This window comes from Leptinotarsa decemlineata, unplaced genomic scaffold (assembly GCF_025532065.1).
Source record: "Leptinotarsa decemlineata unplaced genomic scaffold, Ldec_3_MD MMD2_tig00002082_RagTag_RagTag, whole genome shotgun sequence".
NCBI lineage: Eukaryota > Metazoa > Arthropoda > Insecta > Coleoptera > Chrysomelidae > Leptinotarsa > Leptinotarsa decemlineata.
Genome location: NW_027412573.1, coordinates 513,165 through 532,307, shown reverse-complemented (window position 1 = coordinate 532,307; position 19,143 = coordinate 513,165). Strand labels below are relative to the sequence as shown.

General features: G+C 36.7%; 2 protein-coding genes across 2 annotated transcripts in view; one reads left to right on the top strand and one right to left on the bottom strand.

The window, feature by feature from the left end:
• LOC111504928 (DDB1- and CUL4-associated factor 6) overlaps positions 1 to 16,447 on the top strand; it is a 33,913-nt gene extending 17,466 nt beyond the window's left edge. The window contains exons 9-11 of the mRNA XM_074176754.1: positions 2,287 to 2,417; positions 5,692 to 5,944; positions 8,139 to 16,447. Coding sequence (XP_074032855.1) covers positions 2,287 to 2,417; positions 5,692 to 5,944; positions 8,139 to 8,291 — 537 coding nt within the window. The 3' untranslated portion in view covers positions 8,292 to 16,447. The remainder of the gene's footprint in view (positions 1 to 2,286; positions 2,418 to 5,691; positions 5,945 to 8,138) is intronic.
• LOC111504911 (THAP domain-containing protein 1) lies at positions 15,251 to 18,788 on the bottom strand. Its single transcript, XM_023159631.2, has 3 exons — positions 18,583 to 18,788; positions 18,047 to 18,233; positions 15,251 to 17,971 (listed from the first exon to the last, which is right to left on the bottom strand). The coding sequence occupies exons 1-3, from the start codon at positions 18,660 to 18,662 to the stop codon at positions 17,639 to 17,641; spliced, it is 600 nt and encodes a 199-aa protein (XP_023015399.2). The 5' UTR covers positions 18,663 to 18,788; the 3' UTR covers positions 15,251 to 17,638.
• Positions 18,789 to 19,143: the final 355 nt, after the last annotated feature.

Genomic DNA, 19,143 nt, shown 5'->3' with positions numbered 1-19,143 from the left:
AATAATTTTTTGCTGCAAACTGGTTTATTTTGGGCAAAAAACTCAAGAGACATTTTTTGTTTAGAATGAAACAGGCTATCGGAAATAAATTTTTAAATGGTAAACAAATAATAAGACAAAAAGTTACATTGGAAATAAATTTTAGGGGTTGCGTTTTCCACCCCTTACAACCATGGGGTAAATCAAATAAATTACTGGCTAAGTGTCTTTTTGGTAGTACAAAACGTCAGATTGATTTCAATATTGTAACTTTTTTAGTGCTTGTGAAAAAAATTGTTATACAAATTTTATGTACCCCCTTTAAGGGGCTGTATCTTAACAAGGGATGCTCCAATGAAGTTTCTTTATATGAAAGATCCTATCTTTTTTTCGATGAGGAATCACCTCCTTATATGTTTTACACTTATTTAGTTACACCCTGTATACTGTTGAATATTTTTGTATTTTCAAAAATTCATTTTCTCCTCTTTATTCAGATATGAGTTTCTAGTGTCTTGTGATTTTCCACATATCGCAAGGATGGTGAGGATCGGACTGAAAAGGAACAATGATGAGGCCGACAGAGATGTGCTCTGTGATTTCTCGAAAGCTTTTGATTGTGTGAATCCCGGAATACTTCTCCGAAAGCTGAAGCGTCAGGGATTCTAAACAAACGGCTTGAAGCGTACCTCTCCAACATAATTCAGATTGTTAAATTCTGAAACGAATACTGTGATGCGGTGTTCCTCAGGGTTCACTTCCTGGGCCTATCTTTTTTCTTGTTTATCTGAAGGATCTCAGTGTGGTATACATTCAAGGATCCTTTTCCATGATATCAGCTGTCAAAGTTCGGAAATCCCTGTTTGAAGATCCTATAACTAGCGTTAATGTCAACAACATATACAACAAATCATATACAAAACTTACGTCAGAACCACTAATCGCAGCATCAACACCAGGATATAAGAACACAATCGTAGCTGCCGTCTCATTTAACCGGAGAAATCCGCAATGGGGAATGTTCCTCAATTTGGGTTATTACAGCAAATGCAAGTTTGAACAAAATAAAGTTGAGTTTAATTCATGAGTTTTTCAAATTCAATTCGAAAAGTATTCAAATTGATGTTTCAAATGTTGGGTTTTAATTTTTAAAGGGATTTGTTTCTAATTCACATATTGGCAACAGCACCTTAATCAAGTTGAAATAATGTATACGTACCTAGATATTCTAATTTAAAAAAGGAAAATTATCTTTATTAATCAACAATTAAGGCAAAATATAAATTATAGTTCAATACCACCTTCATAAGCCACATAAACAACAGTTGTTTTGTTATTTATTTATATAGAGGAAGATAGGTTAGGTCATATGTCACAGAATGTCTCGGAACTCGGAACATAAGTAAACAGAACAGCACGCCTCTGAAATATGTCATCTTTGTTTGTCTCAACAGATGCATTGTCCTTTATTAGCTATAACCGATGTTGCCAAATGGTGAAATAGAAACGAATCCTTTTAAGTGATGAATGCATTATTTCATTCCTCTTTTTTAAGTATTTAAATAATTTTTTGAAGAAAAAGGTTGAAATGATAAGTTTAAAATGCGTTGTTTTAGAGCTCTTTCATGAAAACTACTTGATTTTCGTCAGGCGGAACATTCCCCATTGCAAAACATGTCCTAGCAGAAACAGACCATGTATTAAAATACGAAGAAACTGCTATCCGGTGTGATTCAACGCATTATCACAAACAACTAAATAGGGAGGCCATCAATTTCAATAGCCATAAAGGCCAGAAATGGACTAGAATACAACTCTGATTGACATACCACTAGGAACATGTATGTCATCAACGTGGACCAATCAGAACAACCTAGTATCTGTGCCGACCAATCAGAACGACCCAGCAAAAGTGCGGCCCAATCAGAAGTGAGCATTTGTAGGGACACATCGCAGTCGCCCCCACCACCGTCCACACCATCTGCACAATCACCCCACCACTCTCTGCAATAATAAATACGAGTGAAAACATAGCTCGCCAGTCAGTCATTGCTGAACTTGGAGACGTAACCTTCATCTGTTCAGTCAACGCACATACCACTGTTGAAGTCAGTCGTAGTAGCAGATGAAAGGTTTGGTGGTTCAGGTTCCATCCAATCAGGATCTACCAGCCCGGATTTTGTTGTTTCTAATCGTGACTACGGCCATGAAAGCCTATATTCACTTTTTTGACTGAAAAGAGGAATTCTGTATTTTTTATTCACTAAATTGAATAAGATCGTTGATGTATTTGAAATTAACTTTTAGAACGTTGACTCTGAAGACCTCGCCAAAAACGTAGAAGAAGATAAATTAGAAAGAAGAGAAAAGAAAAGTGAAGAGCACTTTATACACGAGGCCGAGGTAAAAATGAAGTACATTGGTCATAGAAACTCGAGGTAATGTATCATTCACAAGGTAAATGTATCATATTTTCGTAAATATTATATTGAGATGATAATTGTAATTAAATTTCGAGACAATTCTCCGGTAACTTCAATTCTTTCATCATTCGTATTTTTCATAACCAATACTGGATATTATATCTGGGGTAATATAATTAACAATTTTGTGTGTTATTCTTCTATAATGTCAAAAGAAAAAAGACCTCGGATCACTTTTTCTTGGAGCAAATCAACCGGTTTTTCTTTACTCACTTAACTTACTTACTTTAGTCATCTTGATGATACACTAATTCAACAAGTGAATAAAGTACGTGATTTGGGTGTTACATTTGTTATGAAATCGACATTTTACTAGAATATCAATAACATTTTATCTTGATCTTCACAAAATGCAACCTGAGTATCTGAGAGATCAATTTGATACACTCTAAGATTGAAATCATCTTCAACTGATATAGCAGTTCATCTTTTTTTCTTTTAGCTTGTATGCAATTCTCCTTATGTATTGCGTCTATTCAAATAAAGGTTTTTCATCTTATTTTTAACCATTAGCTGATATATTGCACATTATGCAGGCTTGTATATATGTGGATATATGTGTGTATATAATGTATAATGATGGTAATATGATAATAATATGTGTATGTATAATGAACATATTTCGAATAGGTGCGTATTACATGCCCAAAGTTCAGATGGAAAAACACCTGACATCAGTATTCACCACCGCACGTACAGCACTTTACCTAGCTAGTCGCTAACTAAATTCACTTGGTTTAGTAACATCGTCGAATGACATTACTGGCTGGATGGCGCGTGCGCTTTCATATGAGGCAGCGGGCGGGCCTAGTACTTTCGAGAATGGAGACTAGAAACTTCTCGCATCGCATTGAAGCTTACCGCCATCTATTGTACAGTTTGACAACTATCGGACAGGAAATAGTTACTGTTTAGTCCCCTAGATGGCGTTACACGAGGAAACGCGCGTTAAGCGTAAAGGAGCGGTAAAGTTTGTGTTAGAAGCAAAAATCATTTTCAAATTAGCCATCGCCCCCCCCCTTAAACCACTTTGGGAAAGACTTGTATAGGTCATAAAGCACCTCTCCAGAATACGTTTATTATTCTGATTCCCACCCCGGAGTTTGTGTTTGTGGAGTTGTTTCCGGACATTGTCTGCAGATGGCGCAGTGGACATACTACTGAATCAACTGCAGATAGAGTTTATGACTAGTTGGAATTAATGTTGTTTGTTCGGGATACTCAGGGGGTTCACTCCGTTTGAAATGACCTGCCCGGTACTGACGAGAAGCAAGGACTTGGAAACGATTGAATCGGAGGTCGTCCCGACCAAATGAAAAATTGCGACGAATTTTCCGAATGGAAGACGTTACACAGGTGCTTGACGGTTTCACTTTTTCACTTCAGCTTTCTGCGTGGCATTAGCTGGGTTAGTTGTTGTTTTCCCTTCGAATATCTGCCACAGATACCTACAAAATTGTGAGTTCACATAAGAAGCAGGGGGTGAGGTGATTTTCACCTGAACTTGGGCATATCATGTGTATGTATGTATATACATAAGGTAACTACACACATCGGAAAAGTCTAGGGATATTTTTAAAAATGGCAATAATTCTTTTTTTCGATCGCTTTAGGGAAAAAAAAGTTGACGGGTGATTATTAAACGAATGTAACTTACAACAAAATTTACTAAATGGTCAAAAATACTGAGTGCGCATATAAGCAAAACTAAAAAAAAATATGTCTCTTCTTTGGCACCCCGAAAAAAAATCATAATACAAAAAAAATTGGAATCAGTACAAAGTATGGCCTCCACGCTGGTTTATTACGGCCCTACATCTATCGTGCATCGACAAAATGAGATTGTCAATGTCTTGTTGAGGTACATTTGCCCATTCAGCGATTAAAAGCTCTCTCAATTGAAACGTTGTGTGAATGTTCCCCATATGCGGAGTAGTTCTTCGTTGAAGCATGTCCCACACATGCTCGATGGGATTCAGGTCCGGTGATTGTGCTGGCCATGGCAATACATCAACTCCTTCGTTGGTGAGCCAGTCAGTCACTAGACGCGCGACATGTGGACGAGCATTATCGTGCATTAGGTGGAAGTTTTCAGCAACAGCACCAGCAAACGGACGGACGATAGGTAGAAGAATGGTGTCGAGGTACTGTCGAGCTGTGAGGGAGCGATTTGGAAAAACGAGATCGGTTCTGCCGCCGATCATGATTCCGCCCCATAGCATTACTGTAACACCTCTGTATGTGTGGACTTCCTGGACGTGTCTCAAACGTTCATTATTTCCAGGTCGTCTCCACAGTCTTACTCGACGAGAATCTGGATGAAATCCAAATCTGGATTCGTCTGTAAACAAAACTGTGGCCCAATCATTTGCATCCCAGTTTTGATGTTCTTGACACCACTCTAATCTTCTACCGCGATTGCCTCTCGACTAAGGTGGACATCTAAGTGGCCTTCTGTTGTGGAGATCTACTTCATGCAGTCGATTTCTGACAGTATCACGACCAATGGTTACCTGGTGCGTCTGCTGCAACACGTTAACCAACTCAGGTGCTGTGATTGTCGGTTGTCTTCTCGCGGTTAAGACCAAAAATCGGTCTCGAACTGCAGTTGTAGCGCGTCCTCGCCCTGGATGTTGTTCGGCTGGACTGCCAGTTTCACGGAAACGCCGCCACAATCGACTGATAACACTTTGGGAGACCCCCAAACGAAGAGCTACATCATTTTGTCGCATGCCACCTTGAAGAAGCCCTACAGCTCTATTCATCTCAGCCAATGGTAAGTGATGGCGTTCCATGTTAAAGCACAATATTTCCAGTTTAATTGCTGAGCAAGAACTGCATAGAATGTACAAACTCGACACTTTCAGATTATTCATTTTAGCCGAAAACCTACAGTTTGTAAAAAACTTGATAAAAGATTAGTTACCGTTTTTGCAGGCTTTGTTCAATACTTAGAAATCTACAGGGTGGTCGAGTGTAACAATTTAATCGAAATTAAACGACCTCATGCATTTATTTTTATGTTATAAAAATATCCCTAGACTTTTCTGATGTGTGTATTTCAATGTAAAGTTATTTGTGAGATGTTCTCTGATACCGTACAAGCTCATGATTAGAAGCACGAATAAATATCTGAATATCTGTCTATCATGTTTACATTAGTCCACGTTTGTTTATTTCAATGAATTATTAATATTATTACATTAAATAATAATTTTTGTTTTCTTAGGACGATGATCAAGGAGGCGGCCTTCTGGGGCGACGACTACGTCATGTCCGGCTCGGACTGCGGCCACGTCTTCATCTGGAATCGCGAGACGGCCGCCGTGAAGATGCTGCTTCAGGCCGATAAGCACGTCGTGAACTGTCTCCAGCCGCACCCGACGCTTCCTTTACTCGCCACCAGCGGGATCGACCACGACGTCAAGGTGTGGGGTCCCATCCTGGAGGAGCCGTCCTTTGACGAGGTGATGTCTGCCGACGTAAGTGATTTGTCTTTAAGAGGAACTCATATCCAGGGTACGAATTGAAGTTCGTAATATGTCATGAAATACAAAATTACATTTGAAATGATGTCAAATAAGCCCAAAAAATTGGTCATCAATCAATATTCTAAACTAGTATTTCTCAGAGTGGGCAATAACGCCCCCTTTTGGGCGCTTTAGGCCTATAGGGGGGGCAGTAAAGGGCACAGAGAAATTGGGGGGCGTTGAAGAGGTTTAGGGGGGCGATGGCTGATTCAAAAATGTTTTTTTTTGGTTTTAACACAAACTTTACCGTTTCTTTAAGCTTGACGCGCGTTTCCTCGTGTAACGCCATCTAGGGGACTAGACAGTAACTATTTCCTGTCTGATAGTTGTCAAACTGTACAATAGATGGCGGTAAGATTCAATGCGAAGCGAGAAGTTTCTAGTCTCCATTCTCGAAAGTACTAGGCCCGCCCGCTGCCTCATATAAAAGCGCGCGCGCCATACAGCCAGTAATGTCATTCGACGATATTACGAAAATAAGTGAATTTAGTTAGCGACTAGCTAGGTGCAGGTGAATATTGTGAGTGGTGTCAGAAGACAAAATCAAGAACTACTATTTGCCAGAAATTTAGAGAAGGATACAAAAGGAAAAACCATATAAATATAATAATGAGAAATAAATTCCACTGAAGAATATTATATCAGCTGTTACGGATGGCGCTCCGGCTATGACAGGACGTCGCAAAGGCAACATTTGGTTGCGAAAAATTTGAGTGAGCGCCTCTCTCAATCACTGCAATATATCATCAAAGCAGTCAATAAAATCCGAAACAGCTCTTTAAATGACAGATTATTTAATCAGCTTTGTGTTGCTAATGATGAAGATTTCAACCGATTCCTTTTTCACACACTTGATTCTACAATCTATTTGAGTCTGTAATAGAGTTTTTGGAAAACAAAGACAAATAATTGCACGACAACCTCATCACTTCAAAGAATGATATTGCGTACTTGACAGACCATTTCCATCCATATTGTTACGTTATTCCCCGTGGATTTGACAGTAATTGACCGCCATACAAAAGTCAAACTCAACTTTATTTCACTTTTAATACAACCAAACACTTCAAATATTATTCAAATTTTATCGCAGTGCACCGCACTGTCACTTAAACTTGTCGATATGCTCGTAGGTAGCGTTTATATGCGGCAAACGAACTATCCGGAAACCGGTGGAGAATTCTTCAGAAATCCTTTGAAGCAGGTAGAATTATGCTCGCCACGTCTAGAACGGCTGCGAACGTTGAACAAACACGAAACGTTGGCCGGACTGGCGCGCTCTTGACCACGTCACAATTGGTTTATGGCTACCAGTGGCGGGCAGCGTTATTTTCTTTAGTGCATGATTTACAACAATATCTTGATAAAATGCGCCCCCGCTTCGAGAATTGTCACTCTCAAATTAATCTTCCAGACGATCTAAAGGTATAACAATATAAATTCAAATCTTTAATGTCACAATATTTGTGTTGTAAATCGTATAAAATCTCCTACATTTCTTAGTCAGATAATTTTTTTTGAATTCTTCACGTGTATAACTTTCCGCTTTTCTACATTAGAAGGTACCGGTTCGCTTGAATCTGCCATCATGTAATAATTATACGATAGTAACAAACACACAATACGACGCCATCTAGGAACTGTTAGCAACACTTAACTGTGATTCTAGATTTAATTAAGAAAATAAATTTTCATATTTCTATTCGAATTTCTCATAAAATTAGTTCTGAAAACCACGAATTCTTGCAGAAAAAAAAGTTACTCAGACCGTACAGATCTGATAAGTAAGTTAGACGCATGCATATTGTCTGTGCCGTGGTAATTGTCTCATTAAGAAGTTTTTGTAACAAAATACATATTTCAAATGAAAATTCTAATCAATCGCCTCTTCCAATGTTCTAACAGTATCTGGGAGATGCCTGCGAAAACTACTTTCCGGGATATTACCACGACGGGCATTGAATTACATCCGACAGGCGTTTGTCAGATACTACTGTGTAGGAAAAGGTGAATGTTTCAATTCTATTTTCTGTACATATGATCTCATACAGTCATCAGACTAATTTCTTTTCGTAACATATCGTATTGTACTGTAACCAGATTGGAATTTATTCGCAGGATTCAGAACGTCTCTTTTTATTTTCAGTTAATTAATCGCAACGCAATAATGCTGGAAGAAACCAGAGATACGATTACTGTTCCCGCTGCCTTCATGATCAGAATGCTCGCGGCCCTCAACCAGATCAGGAGAGGGGCACGAAACAGACCGCCTCGCAGAAGAGAAGAAGAGGAAGGTTAATGCTTTTTTTTCGCAGATTTCACGCGTTTTGGGTTCTTATTTCCGATACTGTGATATTATTTTGTTGTCGTTATCCAATGTAGTACTAGATGTCCGTAGGCTGAACGGGTCGCCTGTTTGTTGCAAAATGCTGCGGACAGATGGCGCTGCGAGAATGAGCAATGCGGAAAATTTTCAAAGCGATCTTCGACAAACTTTTCATCGTGTTTATGACAGCAGTTTCGAAAGCAACACTGGACCATATCAGATGGAGAAGCACATGTATTTTTCTGAGTTGGATACCCTGTCATTCGTCATTAATGTCAGTTGTCGTGTCAATTGTCCAACTTCAACTGAATATGATGAAGACTAAAAGTATGATTACAATGTAAAAAACTGTCAGACAGGAAATGAAACTCAAAAACGGACAATACAAACGTCAACTGATATGACAACTGACACTAGTGACGAACACACAGTGTTACCAACTTTGTAAAATTGTATGTGCTCCAAACAAATTTCTCATGCAAGAGCATCTAGTCTAGTAGTTTGTGTGTGATTTTTATGGATGAAATGCACTGAATGGAGGCCAGTGGCAAAAATTATAAAGAAAAATGATTAATTATAACACGGATATCTGTTATTGGCCTTTTGTGTCTTTCATGGCTTGCTGTGGCCGAAGTGAAGTTCATACAACCATTGAGAAAGTTTAGCAGCTCTTTTGAAAGTCATTTTGAGTTTAGAAATAAACTTTGACATCAATAATAACAAGATTTTCAATGTAAACGTTGCAATATTCTCGCTGAAGGTGGTAGACATTGTTACACGACAAGAATCCGAAATGTGTGAACTGCTGTTTGATCCAGAGTATATTGAAATATTTACGGTGTTTGACAAATGGAGAATTCTTATATTCTCTTCATTGTTTGCTTTACTGATGAGTATCGCAGTTTTGTTGATTGTTACAAATTGTTTTTGCACCCAACAACATTTTTGAAAAATATTGTATTTCAGTCTACTATATACAAAAAGTCATATATTTTTTTCAATGTTGTATTGAAATGTTTGAAAATAAAACTTGACTTATATTTTATATACTCTTGATCTAAATTATTTGCAAATTTAAATTTAATTTATTTATTTACTCAGTTTGGGATTGTTTCAAGTATACTGCAGTTCTTCATCATTATTATTATCATTGTTCATTCTAGATGAATTTACTAGTTTTATTTGAATCAAGTTTCCTTGTATCGGCATTTAATGTCCAATTTTGTGTTGATTTTTCATAAAATTACATTCAGTATTTTCTCTTTGGAGCCCCCGAATTGAAATTTGCCAGATTGTTACGGCATCTGTTAGAAAATAATCGGAAAGTTATTAGGGTTTGTTAATTAATGGATCTTAAGGCTCCAATTGTGATTCTAATACTTTTGTGTTTTTCCGAGGTTCTGAGGCGTTCGATAAATCCTACTTCCGAGAAAGTTGTTGAACCAATTTTTCTGACACTCTCACCTCTAGAGAGTCAACCTTTTTGTTTTGGCAGGCAGTCGAATAATAAATTTTGACCCTGAGAATATTTAAAAGACTGTAGAAAGTTTCGAAGCAGGGTTTCTTAATCATTAACTCCTAATAATGGTCTGTGTATTTGATAGCTCGTTAAAAAACTTGATACCTCCGTGCCCAACATTTATTTTGATTTTTATTATTTTTGGATTGCCGGAATATCTAGTCGAATTGTCGTGTTGGTCACCATTGATTCTGAAAGTCAGTTTTAAATGCTTATTTTTGAGCAAATGAATGAATTCAAGAAAAGCTTTATATTTCCACAAAACAGTTTTACAAAAACGCAAGGCTGGTCTATTAGGGTGGCCCTTCTTATGATGCCACTCCTCAAAAAGGTTCTTTATTTTCTATTTTAACTAATTCCCCTATTATTACCCGTTTACTGGCCTGTTTAGAGTCTTTACCGTTTCTTTCTCAACATTCATCAAAATATTTTCATCGAAGCAGAATAAGGAAACATTTTCCAGATTCAAATACTACAATTGGTATTGCGTACTGTACTGTACTGCGTACAGCTTTAGATAGAGTATCGTCTATATTTTTGTATCCATTCAATTCTTTTAAAAAACTGGAGGTCGTGAAACGGGGCATTTTTTGGAGAAGGTGGTGTAACCAGACATTTATAATAATAATAATATTTATTTCTTTGGTTGAAATGTACAGTTGACAGAAATCAATGCACCATAAACAAAGAAAATGTCGATTTTGAAAGTAAAAGTAAATGTAAAAACATATAAATGTAAATAACTACATGTAACCATATTATAAAAGTTAGTCCAAATAATAAGTAACCATATTATAAGTCAGTCAAAATATTTTCACATATAGTCAGTGGGCATACTTGAAGACTGGCTATAAATCAAATTATCTAAGAACAATTCGTTCAGACCTGTCTCAACTCCATACACTGTAGATCAATGGACTGACACCTATCAGAAAACAACTACTCCCCTGGCTAATACCACGAAGGGCGTTGGATTATATCCGACAGGTGTCAGTGCAGGATTCTTCACAGAAGTTATTCCTGCATATGCTGTTAGCGATACAACTGCCGCAATAGATTTTCAATTATTGGAACACACTTGCAGACCGGTTTCGGGCTGTTTGGCCACTCGTCAGTACAAGGTATTGTAATATCATCAACATAAAGTCGATGATTTCCGATAATTAAAAATCGAATTCCGTCAGAGTATCATTCCTCGAACTAAGCTGAAGCATACAACATACAACAGGTTTGTCGTCGCCCCATCTGCCTGTGAACGAGGTAACCGACTGCATATCCGAAATTTGCCCAATTCCTCGTATAAGGAAGTAAAATTTTCACATATAGTCAGTGGGCATACTTGAAGACTGGCTATAAATCAAATTATCTAAGAACAATTCGTTTTAATACCGGATATAATCGGATATAATCTAACGCCCTTCGTGGTATTAGCCAGGGGAGCCAGCATAACTTGTAACGAATACCGAGTTTGTTTTACTGATGAACGTAATTAGATCATTAGCAAATAACAAGAGAAAAAAGGGGCCTAAATTCGAACCCTGGGGAACTCCCTGCTTTACATCACAATCATCGCCTGTACATTGACCAATTCTCACTTTTTGCCTCCTAACTATGAGATAAGATCTCACCAAATCATGTGGTACCCCTCTTACACCTGATCAATAAAGCTTAGATAGTAACAGTTCATGGTCCACACAATTAGAAGCGCGTAAGAAATCTATAAAAAGGCCCATGACACATTTTTTTCTTGTCAAGAGCATTCAAAATTCTCGACTGAAATTTACATAGGGCTGACTCTGTCTTTTAGAATGTTCAGAAATAAATGGATTGAGAATTTAAAGTGACCGACTAAAATTGAATGACTTCCCGTCACTGAATATTCTTTCAAATGTGGAAACTGATAATTAACTGATACATAAGTTAATATGTGTGATTTATGACTTATTTACTTCATGGTAATTCATGATCACTCAAATGAAATGAATAAAAACACTTTAGACAAAGGAATTCTTTGGACAAGCACTCATATGAAAGTGGGCAAACCGTAGACACGTGTTACTGGCTATTTAGCCTTCGTCAGTACGGTACAGCCAAGTGTAAAGGATGGGCAACACTTGGTTGCGAAAAAAAGGGTTGAAAACAAAACAAGCGGATTCACCATCAGGGAGCCAACTGCGGTTTCATGTCATCGCAGTTAGAAACACGTGTCTACGGTTTGCCCACTTTCATATGAGTGCTTGTACAAAGAATTCCTCTTCATTGATAATACCATATATATTAAAATTCCGAATGATTGCGACGCCTGGAAAAAAATGCATTCGAGGTCAAAGGTCAAAAATCTCGAAAACAATTGGTTTTTTGCGATTTTTAGGAAAACGGTGAGCTTTATCGTGAAATAATTTCAGATGAAAATTGTAGATCATGAAATTCTCTACAAAAATTGTATCAATACTTTTTTTTCTTAGAGCCACCGTTTCTGAGATACGACGAGTCAAAAAGTTGTAATCGTCATTATATGCACACATTTCCACGCCACCTATGAGGTAGTGTACTTAGCGCGTTTTTTTAAAAGTGGTTTCCCCAGTAGGTCTATTCCACATGTCTATTGTGATTCTGTCAAATTGAAAACTGGCATAATAAAATATATTAGGAAGGGTTGGAAATTAAAAAAAACGATTGAAATTAAAAAAATGTAAAAATTCATTCATCTGAGTCATAACCTTCAAATACTTCTTCTTCTTGGTCTTCTTCTTCTTGGTCTTCTTCTTCTTCTTGATCTTCTTCTTCTTCTTGATGTTCATCCTGGGTGTAGGTAAACTGCGCCAAGAGTGATTTATCGCATGTGTACATGCCAGAGAATACAGCAGTCCAACTTTTTTACAACCACATTCAGCGCTGCATCCATTTTTACAGTTGCAAAAATTATATTCAGCAGTTTTTCCGGTGCAGGTGGGAGTAAAGTCTGAACAGGTTCTAATTCATTGTCGACCAACTTCCAACCCCAGTCTTTTGGGTCTAGCTGATAACCAAGCCACACTTGAACTTGGTAATATACCCGGAAAAGATGTTGATGAGCAGCAACTGAGGTTGGATGAAAACAAGCTAATTGCACCTGTTTCTTATTTTTAGTGTTTTTTACGAAACCTGCATGTCGATACTTTTCTAAGCAGGTGGTTTTGTTCGGAGCTTTGTACATAGAAAGAAGAAACTGAATCCCGTTGGTGATAATTTCTTGTTGAGTCAAATTACTTTTTTGAAAACTGCAGCACATTGAACTAAATCTTGTTTTTCAAACATTTTAAAGACTGTTACTTTACCCCTCCTGTAAAATGCAGACGTATCACAGCCAGTTATTGCGTGTAAAAATAGTACATGATTTTGACTCTTTGCAAAAGCAGTTAAACTTTTTGACGAATATATTTCGGTTTGACTTTGAGCTTTTCCTGGCTTTAGAAAGAAAATAGTTTTTTCAGGTGGAGTTCGAGCAGTAAGAAGTACGAGTAAGTGTACATCTTCACCAACAACAATAGTTGTATTTGTCAAATCAAATTGCTCTATAGGTGTTTCAATAATCAGTACGTCGGCATCGCTATTAGCCTGTTTAACCAATATATTTTCGCCAATAAACTTATCCTTCAACATTGAAATGAACCGAGAATTGTTGTGAGTATTTGCAAGAAATTTCTGTTGACTGGTAGGAACTGTCATAAGTTCATCAAATAGAATATCGGAAGATGAAGATGTTGCTATTTTATTCTACCGGATATTCTTATATTTATACTTATGTATACCAAAAGTAAAATATTTTTACTTAAATGACAATTTCAGAGATGTATATAAGTGGCATACTTATGCATATAATGACGATTACAACTTTTTGACTCGTCGTGTCTCAGAAACGGTGGCTTTAAGAAAAAAAGTATATATATATATATATAGAGATGTAAATATTAACGAGTGTGTATGATATAAATCAAAAGAGGAAAATTCGTGGCCAATAGCCAGAAACACGTGTCCGCGGTTTGCCCCTATTTTTTGAGTGTTCTGTCCACGAATTTTCCTCTTTTGATATATATATATATATATATATATATATATATATATATATATATATATATATATATATATATATATAGCGAAACACGTGTTGCGTTTTTGTAAAACCGATTAGTTCCAGATAAAATTGGTAAAACTGAAAATGGTTCAGTTATATTCTTCAGAAGTAGGTACTTCCCAGATTCTTGATATGAATTGATTGTCCTCAGAATCTTGAGTACTGTTTGTTTTGTGGAGAGCGAGGATTTATTTTTGTGATGTATAAATTTTACTCTTTATGAAATATATTATGTGGCCTTTGGGACGAGGAAGAGAATGACCCGTTTATCAGAAATTGATGAGACATCTCTACCCAACTTTTGAATTGAGAAAATGTCCCTTCGTTTTGTTAAACACCAGGTTATGGGATATTATTTTCGTGACATATACATTGAACTTTTCAATGACAGGTTGAAAGGGATATAAACTACTCAAAATGAATATAGAGACATGTCCGTAAAATGCAATAAGTACAAAATATGTACTATTTTGTCAAACATTTATATGTATAAAATAGTTTATAGGTGCCTTTATCAAAATTTACTTACATTATTTTCAAAATGCTGTTTGGTAATATGATTAAAAAGAAATACAAATGAGTGTCAGAAACAAAGAAAATTCATTTCAGAAAAAAATAAGAAAAATGTGCATTAATAGTGAGTACGTCCACCCCTGGCTCTAAGAAGTTTGGCACAACGACGAGGCATGCTTTCCACCAAATTTCTAATTATTTGTTGGGGTAACTGCTCGTAAATCGTCAAAAAAGCATCTGCAACTTGGTTCAGATTTTGGAAGGGTTGATCCTTTCAAACGACTTTCCAGTTCATCCCAGAGCTGCTCAATATGATTTAAATCCGGACTATTAGCTGGCCATCTCATGACATTGATATTGTGCTCCTGTAGGAAATTTCTCGCAACCCTGGCTACGTGTGGCGTGGCATTATCGTGTTGTAAAATGAACCCAGGGCCCATATTTTGGGCAAATGGGACGATATGAGGTTCCAATATCTCCTCTATGTAACGGACAGCCAGTAAAGTCCCTTCCCGAAACACCACAATGTCCGTGTGTCTGCCAAAGTTATACCAGCCCATACCATTATCGATCCACCTCCAAATGGAACAATTTCTTGCACAGTCATCCAAATAGCGTTCACCGGGACGTCTACATACGCGAACACGTCCGTCATTTTTGAATAACATGAATTTTTTTTCATCTGTAAACATTACATTGGCCCACTGCTCCAAATTCCAATTACAATGCTCTTGACAAAAGTTTCTACGATTTCCTCGATGAGCTGGAGTTAATCTAGGGGCTCTAGCAGGTTGCCTTGCATGGAGTTGTACTTCTTGAAGTCGGTTTCGTATCGATTGGGTCGAAATTCGCGTTCCCGTAGCTTTTGCAGTTTTGTAGCAGAATCGGTGCGACCCCTAATTGCCCAAAGTCGTAACAAACGATCTTCTCTGCGGGTTATTTCCCTCTGTCGATTGGGATAAGGGGTTCTGTTTACTATGCCGTATATTTGGTAGAGATTCCAAGCTCTGGAATCCGCAGAATGACTCACATTAAGCATTTGGGCTACACGACGTCTTGAATATCCTACTTCGATCAATGCCACTGCTCTAGCAACTTGAAATTCGTTGAGGTACACTCTACGTATCCTCTGTCTACCCAATACATCAACATTCATTGTTTAAATTTTAAAATTAAATACCTATCACGAACGAAAGTAAACTGAAACTAAATACAGAATTATTTATATTACTGATTTTGTAGCTAAAAGTAAAAAAAGAAGTGAACAAAGGAAAAAGTAAACAACAACCGAATGGAACGAGATAAGAATTAGTATGGAGTGCACACCAGAAGTTTTTAATACATATTTTTTTTACTTGTTGGATTTTAAGGATGTGTCTCTATATTCAATTTGAGTAGTTTATTTTCAGAATAGAATAATTCTTGGGAAAGGAAGGTTTTGGCTTTCTACTTACTACTCCATCTTTATACAAAAAATGTGAGAATTTTCCAAAGAAAGGAAGAAAGCAAGTAATTCCAAAATATCGTCCTAACAAAGATGCATAGATTATGCAAAGAAATAACTATCTTTCAGGCACAAACTGGAAGAAAACTTTCATATGAACATTGAATTGTACAAAAACGACTTTTTCCTAGTTAGTTCATACATTCGTTTTGGAATTGAATCAGATATCATTCACAGGATTCCTACACAATATACTGGGAACACTGTCATCTTCAATGGCGGACATCGATGTTTCGAAATGAAACATTTGTCTTATTGCCACTTTGTTTGTATGAAGATATTGAACATTTTTAGTTCCTTGGGGCGTTGCAAAGCATGACGTCATTTAATTAAACTGCAAGTATTCAGAAGCACTGTTATCTTTTGGAAAGTTGAAGAGATATCTCTGTCTCCAATTATAGGCAATTGATTCTTGAGAAATGTTGGTTTTATAACGTGTATTCTCTTGCTCATTCCGATAAATAAAGCTATAAGAATTATTAATGTTTTTTTTTCTACCTAACAAGTCTTTGCAGCACTGTTTGAAGTCGAATATGAATCCTCAATTTCGGAAAACAGAAAGTAGACAACTGAAACTCATACCAAAACAAAAATAATGTTTCTCGACACGCGTTTTGCCAACTAAGTCAGCATCATCAGGAGGTGACTGAGAAACGCGCGTCAAAAGACATTATTTTTGTTCTAGCGTGGAAAAAGGTTTCAAATTCTATTTATCAATATTGCCCAACTGATGGTGAGACATGTTATTGAAGATTATGGATCAAGATGCTTAGAAATATCGTGGTGTAATCACTTCAACTTCTATGTAAAATATTTTGACGATAACACTCGATCTACGGGACTCTCAATTTTTTTTGAATTCAACAGATACAACCACGGAATTAAGAAACCAAGGAAATGTGCAAAGTGAGCGTATGAGCGCCTGCAAGTGAAGTCCGAAGTGTGGTAAGAGGATTCGGCGCCGCTCAACAAGTAACACTACTCGAAGGCAGATCCGTACTCAAATTAAGTTTGAACACAAATATAAAATCGTATGAATAGTAATGGATTAAATGTTGATAAAAATCATATCAAAATAATAACACCTTTATTAGATGGACTCATAAGTTAATAGGATAACACACAGATGGCGCTACTAGCATTAAATCCATGTGATTGTCCCTCTGCAAGGTTGACAGAATATCTGTTATCCGGCTAAACTGCTAGCGTTTCATATCTAGTTAACACAATCCAAATTTTATAACCACTGTGTTAGTAACCCAGATACAGAATCCACATAAAAATAAACAATTGGCAACTTACAAACAAAAGGAAGTTTTCGCAGTGTAACAAATTTCATTCCGTCCCAGTCTATGTGTTCTCGTAGAAACGTCTCATCCAGAATGAGACTAACTAACAGCTTGTGTCCTGTTTTTCACTTACTTTTTTAATGTAACTAGTGCCGTAGACTTGAACCCTGGTTCAGAATTGTAGTTCTGGTACCATTTCTGCAGAGTTTGGGGGTGCGAAATAAAAATGTAGTGTATGAGTAAAAGTACTTAAAAATGGCAACTATTGTTTTTGATTCGTCATTTTTTGGCCTTACGAATGTATCTCCTCATTAGATCTTGATCTGTCATGTTTCAAGTTATTTCATCTAGAGTAAAATACTCTGCGTCATCTAAAAAGTTCTATTTTTCAATGGCTAAAAACATTTCTTGAAGAGAACTAATTTTTTTGCTCTGCCTGCGATTTTTTTGCCAAAGCCGTTTAAGATTTCTTCGCTGTCTGTCTAAAACACTATCCAGTCTTAAAATTTCCAATTTCAGTTTTTTCGTTTCTGGCGAATCACTATCAGACAATCTTCTCATGTCATCATGAGTCGTTACTATTGTTGAGCTTTCCTCATTTGAAGTAGATATGAATGATTGGACACTGCATTGTGTTTCTTCTTCTGGCTCTTCCTTTATATGCGGCACAACCATGGACTCATCTTGTGTTAATGTCAAAGTTGAAGGAGCACTCTATAATTGAAAATAATTACTGAAACTTTTTTTTTATTTCAAATAATGCGGCCATGTTCGAAAAATTAATCTTACCTCAATTTTAAGAAGAAATTTGCTTGGTATAGAGCCTTCAATCACTTTATGCTGACCTTTTGGAGTAGTATATAGACAGGACTCTTCAAAATGAACAGAGCAGATGACAGCATCTTTAGGAGGAGCCCAATCAACTCTTCTAGTGGCTTCAACCCACATATTCCTCAACTTATTTTTTTTTGGAAACCTTGAAAAAGCAAAGATTTAAAGCTTGAGCTCTTTGTTGTTGTATCTTAAATATTGGAAACAAATATCAAATACATAAATCTATTGCGAAAAAACATGAAGTATCGTTGAAATCCTACTTTCATGTGGAGTTTATTTTTGGGAAAATAATAGTGTTCTAGAGGATATTATGTTCATTCTAATACTGAATTTATTTTTATGGAAATTTAATTGCGCTTTTTTAAGTTATTTAGCAGAATTAATTGCATAAAATAATAAAACAATTTATAACTTCGAGCGAGTACGGTCCATACAATTCAGTAACTTTTCATAGCCTCCAAAGTAAACATAGGAATATTTTATTAAGTTACCTGTGAAATGTCACACCAGATAAAGCTTTATTTTTGTTTGCACTATTATTGAAACACACCAAAACAGAGCACTGAACCATTTTGATCTCGAAGACTGAACGTTAAAATAAATATCTTTTCATAAAAAGTGTTTACCACACTTCAGTCGTCACACGGTTATTTGAGTGCGTATTCCTTTTCTTTCTACTTCGATGGATCCAATCTACTTCGGCATTTCATTCACAGAGGCGCTGAGCACACAAAAACGTTTACATCTGGAAACGATTCCAGTGCCATCTATTACCTTATGTACAAAGTTTGATCAATTTCATTTTCTGCTCGCCAAGGTTCCTACGCAACTGTGTTTACAAAATACAACTGCGCGTTTCGGTTACTGTCAGGAAGATGAAGCAGCATGTAACATGAGGCGTAAAGACAATATTTCGGCTACTATTTACGAGATGATGGACTTTATAAAAAGTGGGAACAAATAACAAAGTTTTTTTATGTAAGGGCCAACTTTTGAAGTCATGTTGGCAGCCTCAAAAAGGTATTTCAAATAGGATCAAGACGTATGCTGTG

Coding starts and splice junctions, on each gene's coding strand:
- LOC111504911 (XM_023159631.2), bottom strand. CDS start 18,662: ATGGTTCAGTGCTCTGTTTTGGTGTGTTTCAATAATAGTGCAAACAAA. Junction 18,234..18,582: donor TCTGGTGTGACATTTCACAG/GTAACTTAATAA, acceptor TGCTTTTTCAAG/GTTTCCAAAAAAAAATAAGT. Junction 17,972..18,046: donor AATTTCTTCTTAAAATTGAG/GTAAGATTAATT, acceptor TTTCAATTATAG/AGTGCTCCTTCAACTTTGAC.